Here is a 12,242-nt window from a genome sequence, read left to right as displayed (position 1 = left end):
TTTAGTGAAAACCGAAACATAATTTTTTTTTTCATATTTTATCAAAACCTGAGATATGATTTATTATATGACTCCATACTTAACAGAGAATAACAGTTTGTAGCGGTCTTAAACATGTACTAATTAGCTAATTAATTTAATGAAGTAACGAAATAGATCTTAATTAGGTAAGGAAATGTCTGTGGCTACAATTACTTTCCAATTACTGTAATTTGAGAAAAGGAATTACAAATCCGATTAATAATTTTAACTACTTGATGTTCCACCATAATTGTAATAATGGTCAAGAATTACAATTACTCGTTGAACCAAAGTAATCGCAATCACTAATTACAGCTGAATAGTGCATCAGCCAGATAAGAAGATGGCGCGAAAGGAAGACGCTGGGAATGGCTTCCTTCAGGACCCAGACTGTTCTCCTAAGGGTTACGACTGAAAGGACCCATGTATAGCTCTGGATATACGCAGTCAAAGGATATGACTAGCTGAAGTCATTTACCTTACTTTAAAGACTAGTAGGAAGCTTAACATGACCCCTCACTTGGACTACATCTCTACCCTGGAATTGGAACCTTTCACTCCGGTAGAAGAGCTTAGCTGGTGTCGATTCAGTGAATGGCTTCCCTGCAAGTCACCAGGGCAAACCGGACAGTGTCTCAAGAGGCTATGTAATTACTAGGAAGAGGGGTACCTCTAGAGGTGTAGACCTCCTCTTACTGGAAGACTGTTATGTCGAGGTTGGTTACAACACCTACAAGAACTGAAAGCCAAACTTTTGAGGGAAACTGGGATCTAAGTCTTGAGAGGGCACAGCTTAAGGACCAGGAAAGGATTATCCGTTCTACAGACCGTGTTCGAGGAATGAGTTCGTGGGTGCACTCACTTTTCCCTTGGAACTCAGCCCATTTAGAACAAACATTTGGATTAATGAATTAAAAACATTGCAAAATAAATATATAAAGGAAAGATCCTGTAGAAAGCTGTTCACAGGTCTACAGCACAATCTAATTTCTCCCTTTTCCTAATATTTTATCCTTACATATCATTTAATAAAAATTATAATATAATAAAATATTTTACTGGCAGCCGTGGCTTAGGCATACTTCTCACTGCTTTCACAACCATATTGCCTTTAAGGCGACTCAGGAATAAAAAAATGAAAAAAAAAAATGCCCATTCTGGTTCTTAACGCCTCATTTCATCATTAGAAGATATTATTACAGGAATCACACCACGAAACTCATCTGAGATTGATTACCATTTGATGATAACTTACAACACAAATTGCTTGTGAAACAAGGAAGAATAAATAAAAATTCTACTCAGGTTCTTAACGCCTCATATAATTGAAAGAAATTACATGAGTCATACAACGCAACTAATATGATATTTTGATAATCATCTAATTATATTAAAACATATATTATACTGATAAAACTTCGACTTCACAGATTTCATCTGATTTTTTTTTTAACTCTACAAAGAAATTATGGTTAATATATTTAAAATCCGTTTAGAAATTTAAAGATGTGAATAATGTTGATATTCTAATCAGGAGATGAGATTAGAGAATTAATTGATACAAGAGGTAATTAGCGGTAAATGGAAAGAGAATGGGATGAGCTAATTGTGAAGCTGCCCCCTCCTCGAGAGAACTCGGGAATGTTCGTTCCGGCGAGCGGAGGGCAACGAGAACAGGTTGAGTTGTGGGGTGAGGCCTCAAAGATGGCGAATGTTACGTTTTCGTGTCCGTGTTGTTTACGGTTTAGATATAGCCCCGAAGAAATTGAACAGAGGACTCACAGCCAGGAAATAGACAAAACTATAGAAAAAGAAAAACACTCTTTCAGGCGACAAGTGAAACTCTTACTCCTCGGAGCTGGTGAAAGTGGCAAGTCGACTTTTCTTAAACAAATGAGGATTATTCATGGTGTCAAATTCGAGCCAGAGCTTATCAAAGAGTATCAACAATGTATATATCAGAACATAGTTAAAGGTATGAAGGTGCTGGTGGATGCCAGGAACAAACTCGGTATACCTTGGGAGCACCCGGCGAACAGCGAGAATGGAAGTTACATTCTGAGGTACGAAAACACTATGCCATTGGATACCAGGCTTTTTGTACACTATGCCCCGACCCTCTTCAATTTGTGGAAGGATTCTGGAATCAAAAGGGCTTTCGAGAGAAGGAGAGAATTCCAGCTCAGTGATTCTGTTTCCTATTTTCTCAACAGTCTAGAAAGGATATCGCGAGTGGTGAGTACTTGTGACCAATACAGGTTATCCCCCTTTCCAGATAAAAAGTTTCCTTCTTTTTTGATTACTGGGAAATAGCTTAGTTAGTATAAATTTAAAAACTCATCTGATTGCAGAAGGTTATAAAACTTAGTTCTGCTTCCATGTTTTAAGTAAATGTCAAATCACTTAACATATCACAATTTGCACTTAAAGATGCTATAATGTTTATGTTTTGGAATTAGATCTATTTATAACTTTCAATGTATTTATGACTGCTGAATTAGCCTATTGGCATGCATTAATTACTTATGGGTGTGTCTTACATAAATGACTTAACTATTTGAAAGATTTTCATGCTTATTCATTTCCATAATTTTAATATTATTTTGAAGATGATGTCATTTGATTATTACATTTTGTTATCTTATAATCCACTTGAAACAAAATATATTATATCATACATCTAACTGCTTAATCTGTTTTAGGATTACATTCCTACAAACAGAGATATTCTCCATGCAAGAAAAGCTACAAAGGGTATCTCAGAATTCACCATTCCCATAAACAACATACCTTTTAGATTTGTTGACGTTGGTGGTCAACGATCCCAAAGGCAAAAATGGTTTCAGTGTTTTGAGTCTGTAACATCCATTCTTTTTCTTGTCTCTTCTTCAGAATTTGATCAAGTACTTGTAGAAGACAGGTAATTGAAAATTATTCACTGTACTTATCATATTATCTTTTATTCCCGGCAATGATTTTCTTAAGAACTACCAGTGATAATATTCCAGTTGTGTTTAATTTATTCTATCTGCCAAATCCTTATCACAAATGTTTAATGACTATCATGCTTTTGTCGTGGTATTTCAATGTCTGTTGTTATGGGTTATTTAGTTAGCAGATATCCATTTTTCAATAGGCACATTTCATTTTGAAATTAAATTGAATCAGCTTTAAACTTCTCTTACACTTTCACTGTTTTAATCTTATAACTTTATCTGTTAGTGATATGAAAGATATAGCTATCGGGACTTAACATATTCTTGTTTAGTTTCATTTACCTTTTTTCCTTGTTTATTACCTGATTCATTTAAATGCCTTTGAACATTTTTTATTTCAACTACTACATTATTTTATTAAGAAAAGTTGAGTAGAACAAATTATACTTATAGCGATATGTTGTCATGATTTAAGTTGAATTTGGCTTGAATCAAATTTTGTTCACACATTTCAATAGAGATGGATTTAGAGTTTCAGTCTTGAAGTGGTATGGAAAATTGTAATTAAGATTACGCGTAAAGTTGTAAATGTAGTGACATAAATATTCCTTCATGTAATACTTGCAATACTGAATGCATTGTTTCTTGCTTCTCTGTTATTTCTTTTTATTATTTAATTATTTGGTGATTATAAAGGTAATGAGATTTATTCTGAGGTTATATCTGATATCTGAAGTTACCTGTAGGAGGGTAAGAAAGATATGGGTTTATTGATAAAATCTTAATTTCTTAACTTAAAAGTATTGATATTAGCTTTAAATTTTAGTAACGCTTTGCATAAAGTGTTTGTATACAATTTAGGCAGTTTATATCCTCAGAGTAATTGGACCTCAACATTAGGCTCAATTTATGCTATGATTTCTAACTGAAGCTGTATAGTAATTTTTGGTACTCTTATTTATATATTTTATTTTGTTAGGTTGCATCCCCGAGCTTGTTAACAACTATAAAATATTTTTCCTTTGTGTATTATTATGAATACTTTTTTATGAAAATATTTAGATCAATGAAATTTAATTTGATTTACAATATTTTTAATACTGTGTACCCATGTTATTATGTGATTCAGAGGGTAATAAACAGCCAGTATATAGAGGTATCTATGCTAGTGTAAAAGTGAAACAAAATATACTTAATTTTTAATTGAAAGAATGACATTTGGAATAATATGATGCTACCTCCGAAAAAAAGAAAATACTTATATGAGTGTGGCATTGGAGGTCCTTTATTGAACATATTTTCCAGTAACATTCATTGTACCGTTTCTTTGGTCAATTAACCTAATATTTCTTCATTCTTCGTATACACATTTGGGCAGAAATGAGTGTTAATTGTATTTCTTCAATTAGTATTACTAATATTTTGAGTCTATTTTCTTTTTCCAGTGTGTGGAAATGGTAAAAATATAAATTAACTTTTTTAGAATAATTGAAGATTGGAACCACATCTAGACTAGTTTTCAAACTGTATTTCCTATAAAACATTTTTTTGTGTGACATTGGTGAAATAAATAAATCCATTGCAATTTTGAATTAATGACATATTTTATGCCATTTATTCATGTATTATCAAAAGAATAGATCACATGCCATTAATGCTTGACGTATTAAAAGTTTTCTAATGCTTGGAATATGTGAATAATGATTTGAAAGATTTCTTTTAAAGTTTTGCATTTAGTATCAACTTGTTGCAGACTCCTTAAAATGGTCAAAGGTATTTTTTAAAGGTTAGTAAGTCGGAGGGTAATCTTGTTACCATTCAGATTTAAAATTAAAAGATATATATGTTACAATAGGATGCTAGTTATATACCTCGACAATCTTATGCCTTATCAGTTAGACCTTATGCCCCTTTCCACACAGGCCTTCATCATAAATTCAAAAAGAAATTGGCACATTATATTTTTAGTTTTCTTATTCAGTGTAAACTTAATATAAATATTGATTACAATCTTTGAACTAGTTTGAAATATTGCTATGTACATTTTATTTTAATTTTATAATTCGCTACAGCTTCAAAATAATTGCTTCCTGTTTGGTGGAAAGTAACAATTAAAAAGTAATTGTAATATTCAAAATTTATTGTGAAAAAATGATCCACTATTATTTAATATATGGTAGCTAATTTGTTATATTCTATTATAGGAGGACAAATAGATTGGAAGAATCGAAAAATATTTTTGATACTATAGTAAATAACCAATTCTTCAAAGATTCCTCTATAATTTTATTCCTAAACAAAACTGATCTGTTAGCTGAAAAATTGAAATCTGGTGAAACAAGCATCAGATGGTATTTTCCAGAATTCATAGGAGATGAAAAAAAGTTGCAGGATGTCCAAAACTTTCTTCTTGAATTTTTCAGGTAAATTTTTGTTTATTACCTTTAATATTTTTTATCACTTGTCATTTAGAAAAACAAACCAGTAAATAATGGATGTACTTGAAACTGTTTTGTACACATATTTCTTTGTTTTTATGTACATTCATGTTTTTTTTTACGTTCAAATTCAGTGTTCTTTTTTACATTGACTTCTTAGCTACTGAGGAATTTCTTTTAATGGACAATTTAATTAAGGTTGCAGCCAACAAGGTACAAATTTAATGCACTTAAGCCCCACTATTATGGAACCCCTCTATGATAAAAGTCAAAAGTACGTATGAGTCTGACAAAAGTCTTAAAATATATATGTACACACTCTCAATTCTAGAACTAAATTTGTGGGTCATTTATTTTGGGAAAAAGTACATAGTTAATATAGAAGAATATTAAAGACAATTTGTACTACATAAAATGTATGAATTATGTATGTTAAGTGTTTGTTTCATTACAAATTAGTTCTTATGTCAAATTACTAAGAAAATATACATCTTTTTGGAAATTTGGTAGTATATTTGGTATTAAAATTAATTAAATGGAAGTGGACATATTTTTTGTACCTTTTTTAGTGACTTACATAACTTAATAAATCATTCATTGTAGGAACTTACATTTACAGCTCCAAATGTCCGTGAGCCTTTGTTGTTTTGTTTTATTCTGGATTTGTTTAAGAAAATCTTTTTCCTTATTTTATTTGGGGCTATTGACAGCACTAAGAAATATTCAATCATTATGTCCCCAGTATTCAGTATTTGTAAATAAATTCATCCCCCAATTAAATTTACATGAAATTCTAAGTATTTTATTGAAAAATACTATAATAAAGTTATTTTGGTTGAAAGTAATTGAGCTGTGAGAGTAATATATTTCTTTAAATTTATTTATTTGTAATGTTACTAGAGCCCTTTATAAATTCATAAACCTAAATTTTAATATTCATTTATAAAACAAACCATTGTTATAGTCAATTTAGTTATTCTACTTGGTGTAATCCCCATTAAATTCACATTGTCTCACTTTAACACTTGTGAAACCTGGTAGCTATTAGAAATTATCAGTAACGTCTGCAACCCGAGCGGTACTGGCAAAAATATCTTGTGTGGTATCAATGTAAAAATAATTTCATGTTGGAAAAGTTTTTGTGATTGATTTAAAAAAATGTTATAAAATAAAAAGAATAAATTACAAATTAGTTGTCGAAAAGCTTTCTATTTTCACTCTGTGCTTGATATCTTTAAAGCTATCTCGTTCACAATAAAAATGATTGATAAACTTTTTTAAAATATCATTTGTTAAAATTTGAGTCCCTATTCAGCTCTTTACATTAAATAATTTCCACGATACAATTCTCATAAATCAAAACAGTTTTCAAAGTTGACATTTTGTTAATTTATGTGGGCAAATATTATGTAAACTGGAATGCACGAAGATACTCATTTAAAACTACTTTATGGTACATTTACCTAGCTTCAATTTGAGTGCTAATGAACATCTATCTGTACTTCTAATAGTTCCTGAGATCTTAACAAAAATTAATTTTTAAAATGTTACTTTTCTATTATTTGAAATTTAAAAAATTTGCATTGAAAACTGTATCTTAGGGATTATTAAATGTACAGTTGTCTATTAGCACTCATATTAAAGCTAGGAAAATGTACACTAAAGTAATTTCTAATGATTATCTTTGTTCGTCCCAGTTTATATGATATTTGCCAAAATAAATTCACAAAATGTTGATTTCTCATTATTTGTTAAGAACATTTGTGTTTGAACAAACTGTATCTCAGGAGCATTTGTGGTACAAATTTCTATAATGCTAAAATTGAAGCTAGGTAAATGTATGAAGTAGTTTTTATTATTAATGTTCATTATTTCTATCTTCTTTGTTCATAGCAATTTCCATGATGTTTGCTCCAAGAAATTCACAAAATGTTGATTTCTTGTTATTGGAAAAAAAAAATATTGTTTTTTAAAAAACTCTTAACTTGGGAACTACTGAATATAAAGAGTTCTATAAGGGTTCAAATTTTAGTAAATTTATAATTCTTATAAATAATTTTATTAATTTTTATCGTGTGATAAAAATATGTTTTGGCTTAAGAGATCTTGAACAGTGAGTGACTAATAGGCAAAAATGTTATGTTTTTCAGTTATTCGGAGACCATTTTGTGGTTGATTTTAATTTTTATAATCAATGATGCAATATATTTCAGCATGAAATTTTCTGTGAATTGACACTGATAAGATTTTTGAAAAAATAATAAAGATGAAGCGAAAAAAACGTTATTTACACTCTGAGATTTTTCTATAATTTTAACATGGTTATAAGAATCCCCCACTCTGGAGGAATAATACAATATGCAACCAAATGAGAACTACACTCAGTGATGTGAAGAAAAACAAGGCGCTTGACTGTTAGGAATGAGAGAAGTAATCTGGTCTGCAAGACCAATATCAAAACAAGAATCGACAGCACTTCAGTATGTGTATTGCAAGGAAGTCAGTGAATGTCCTACGACATTGGGATAGATAACATATAATGTTCCACAATTTGCACATATCTAAAGAACAAAGAATTAACCATTTAACAGTTTCCATGATTAATTTTAGAATCTGCCTGTTATTGTAAAAATAAAACAACCTTTTTTTTATATAATGATATACATGAAAATAATATTTTCATTATAATGTTTGAAGCAGACTGAGTTTATGAACTAATATTTTTCTATAATTTTTTATGACTTATAATAACATAATGCTTGAAGAAGTTTGTGGGGGGTGAAAAACCATATTTATGTTGTTCTTTGCTGACCGCACCCCCCGACAAACTTCTTCAAGCATTAATCTACGGTCAACTATCTACACCTCATAATAACATAACATTAGGGGATCAGGGTATTCATGTGGACTAAGACACTTGTACTTGGTAACAACATTAAGTAATGTCAAGGGTGGCCATTACTTGGATGGGTGATTAGACGAAATGGGTGAGCACTCACGTCTGAACATGACACTTCATCCTCCCCTTCCCCCGGGATACATGAGGCCTGTCAGTCTGTTGGAGGCAACTCACAGTCTGGGCATAGGACTGATGACCCTACCCCAAATACGTTCAATTTGAATCATGTTTGCAGTCCCTAAGGAACCACAACACGCAGTCAAGGATATCCCTGGTCTATAGTGGCAACAGAAATAAAATATATATCATTCCATTTATTTTTATTATATGGCATGAAGCAGACTGAATTTATGAACTAATTTGTTATGTATCATTTTTCTTCAGTCTGTTATTACTAAGTAGCATGATATTTCTCTCAATTTTATTTTTTTTTTTTTTTTATGTTTAGCTCATTACTATGATTGGATAATTTTCATGTATTGAAGAAGACATTAGTTTATTAAACTAGTGCTTTTGTTTTTCAGATCAGTTAAAAGGGAACCAAAGAAACCCTTGTTCTACCATTTTACCACAGCTGTTGACACCGAAAACATAAAAGTTGTTTTTAATGCTGTCAAAGATACAATCCTTCATAGGAACCTGGAAAGCCTTATGCTTGAATGAGGAACGGCAGATTATTACATTAAGTAATAAAAGCAACTTATTAGCTTTAACATTAATAAAACAAAGTCCATATATCTCATTTCCTTAGTGATATTATTATTAATTAGTACATGTTATTTTATATATGTATTGTAACATACATGGATTGTAACACATTGTAAATTAAATTATCAACTATGTTCTTATAAATATTTTGTTATTTTTTTATTGGTAATTTTCGTTTTTCTTTTCTTTTTTTTTTATTATTTATTCTGTGTACATATATGAGTTTACATGTTATAAATGAACTGATGAGTTTTGAATTATATGTGTAGGTAATTTTTCATTCCAAATTATTATTTAAAATATTTATGACCCATTTATATTTAACCTTCACCTTCAGAAGTAAAAATGCATTTATAACCACTAAAATTATTTAATCAAATAATAAATTATATTAGTTATAAATGATTATCATTATACAGCTTGTGAGTTGTAAGCAAAACTGAGTATTAAATTAATTTATAACAATTTCTTATAAATTTTATGATAACATTTAAATTGGACGTAATCTCGATAAATTGAACAAATTAAATTTGTCCCGTGTTTTACTGACATTTTAACAATGGAATCTCCATTTTGAATCTTAAACTATTTGAAACAATATTTTTAATTGTTCAAAATTAGTTCGACTTTATCGCTTCTTTTGACTCGGTCATGTCCCTGTTAATTACAGAATCTCAATTTGCCTCAGAATTGCAAGTTTGTGATCCGAATAAACTGTGATTATTTGTGATTTTTTTTTTTTTTGTAAAAAGCTTACTAGATTATATCAAAATTTTATGAACTAAGTTATCTGACATCACATGTTGTAACTTTTAACGCAGTCTTCCTTAATTCTAATTCATTAAAATGATGATCCCTGTCAATGCCTTGACAATAAACGTAATATAATGTCTGATAGAGTTGTAATTGTTATTTTTGTATCCATATTTCTGTGTACATATGTATATGCATACATTTATCTACTCCCTGACATTTTCTATTATATTTTTATGTACATAAAAACAAGATAATGTAAATGAATCCATTGTATATAAAAAGATTACTAAGCTGATTGAATTGTATATGAGGTAGTATACTGTACAAACATAAATATATATACAAGTTTATTTTCTCTCTATGTTTTGTATATCAATTAATGATTGTAAATTTATTATTTTTGCATTGAATTTTGTATATAAAAGAAGTACTAATATTATATTTTTAATATGTATTCTTTTTTTACTGACTGGTTTTTTGAAAAAGGGAAAATTTTTATACGATACCATTTGAATATTGGGACCAATAATGTATTTTGTATTAATAAGTAAAAATCATGAGAGATACTGTTATTTTGCTTTGTGATAAAGTATTTGTTCTCTCACCTTGTGATGAAATGTCTATTTATTCCCTTTTTATTACAGCATAATTAATCAATCAAATTAACTCATTTTTCTGATTATTCTTATGTTCATAAATGATTTTAATGATATCTAAATTACAGTGCCTTAAAACTACCTAAACGTGAAAATCAGCAGTAGGCTTTCATCCTTCAAAGGATGTAGGCGAAACATTCTATAAAAAACTAAATTTGCCAGTACTGCTTTATGTATATTATATATTTTCTTAATAAATTACATCACAGATAGGTCTTTACATGCCTTAGAAATATAATACGTTATATTGTATCTTTTTTGACCATTGCTCATTTATGATTTAAAGTCAGCCATATTTAAATTTTTGTTGAATTTAATATTTAGTTTGCACAATTAACAAGTGCCAATAATTTATTATTTATTGTAAAGTATAATCATTTTAAAATAATTAAATATATAGATATTTCATTTCTGTGTAAATTAATAATTATAATATTTAGTTAGGATTTTTGTCTTGTTTATATAATCAGATATTTTATTTTATAGAAAAATATATGTATATTAATTTGTATTCTTGTTGATCCAACTATATGTCTAGTCATTGGATTTTTAAAAAAATAATTTCTTTATAAAGGTTGTTTAAGTTATGATAATTTCACATCTATTAGTGGTATAAGTGCTCTCTAAAGATTAATTTTATACTCTATTGATTTAATTTTTCAATAAAATGATACATGTTCTCATAATATACACAAATTGTTAATTATTAAGATCTTTAAATTGTTTGACTTAATATTATTATTTTTTTTTTTTATGACAGTTCTTAATTTTATAAAAATAAAACAGTACAACATAATATATATGAGGTTTATACATAGCATTTAATTTCTTCAACTCTTTTCTCCCATTGTTAACTTGAAGATATTGTGACATACCTTACCACTGTATATGGTAACTAAAATTAATGATTTTTTCTTTCATTATTCTGTAGGAAGTTAAGATCACAAAGAGGACTTGATAGCTGAGATAGTTGGGGCGAGAGTCCCAAAGCGCTAGATTTAGAAGGTTGTGGGTTCAATTCCCACCTAGGTTAGATAATATTTTATTTTGTGCTAGCCCCAATAAATGATAGTATTCTCACTCTGTGGCTGTAATGGTCCTCAATGGAGAATTTGAGCAAAAAAGCATGAAGATATTAGACTGCACTATCATATTATGTACATTTATTGTTTGTGAGAGCGTAGGAAGCCAGGAGAGGTCACCCAACCTCATATACTTACATATTATGGTTTCCTTGTTACTGGCATTCATTCAAGGACTCTGAAAAATCAGTTTACATTTGTAGATATTGACTGTTCAGGTTCAGAAGTCTAGGAGAACCAATAGTTCTTTCTCTGAAGTTTACCATTCATGGACATAACCTCCAGTCGCCTATTTGACACAAATCTATTCCCAATTAAGTCATTGCTTATGGTCATCACTCCAACCCCACATTTATGAGAGAGGCGAGGTTAATTGCATGGCAGGGGTATCTGAATACATAACCTACAGGTGTGCTGTTGCTGATACTATCTCCTGCACTCCCCCTTACTATTATGATATATGATAAAACTTTTTTTAATTATGTACAATAAGTTCTATTTATTTGTTTCGTTCACTGACCACACCCTCAACTATCTCTTAACTTTTGTTTAAAAAATACAATATATGAATATAATTACTTTTTTATGATTTCCTTTTATTGAATAGAAAATAATTATTGCATAGTTGGCTTTTTCCTATATAGCCAATACGCTGAATATGGGACAATGATGACAAAAATACTTTTTATTTTATTGTTTAAGATAAAAGAGGATAATTACAATTTATTAAGTGGAAGAACATGAAA

At 29.4% G+C, this 12,242-nt stretch overlaps 1 protein-coding gene across 1 annotated transcript; it reads left to right on the top strand.

Annotated features, from left to right (window-relative positions):
• Positions 1-1,527: 1,527 nt before the first annotated feature.
• On the top strand, positions 1,528-11,145 carry cta (Guanine nucleotide-binding protein subunit alpha cta). Its single transcript, XM_014421858.3, has 4 exons — positions 1,528-2,256; positions 2,724-2,941; positions 5,162-5,380; positions 8,819-11,145. The coding sequence occupies exons 1-4, from the start codon at positions 1,603-1,605 to the stop codon at positions 8,955-8,957; spliced, it is 1,230 nt and encodes a 409-aa protein (XP_014277344.1). The 5' UTR covers positions 1,528-1,602; the 3' UTR covers positions 8,958-11,145.
• The last annotated feature ends 1,097 nt before the right edge of the window (positions 11,146-12,242 follow it).

Source organism: Halyomorpha halys, unplaced genomic scaffold, assembly GCF_000696795.3.
Source record: "Halyomorpha halys isolate HHAL.00 unplaced genomic scaffold, Hhal_1.1 Scaffold343.1, whole genome shotgun sequence".
Lineage (NCBI taxonomy): Eukaryota > Metazoa > Arthropoda > Insecta > Hemiptera > Pentatomidae > Halyomorpha > Halyomorpha halys.
Note: the sequence above shows the minus strand (reverse complement) of the source record. Positions and strands in the feature narration are given on the sequence as shown.

Excerpts from the sequence above, each read along its gene's own strand:
- cta (XM_014421858.3), top strand. The coding sequence starts at position 1,603 with ATGGAAAGAGAATGGGATGAGCTAATTGTGAAGCTGCCCCCTCCTCGA. Across the intron at positions 2,942-5,161 it reads CAAGTACTTGTAGAAGACAG|GAGGACAAATAGATTGGAAG; the intron begins GTAATTGAAAAT and ends ATTCTATTATAG. Across the intron at positions 5,381-8,818 it reads TTTCTTCTTGAATTTTTCAG|ATCAGTTAAAAGGGAACCAA; the intron begins GTAAATTTTTGT and ends TTTGTTTTTCAG.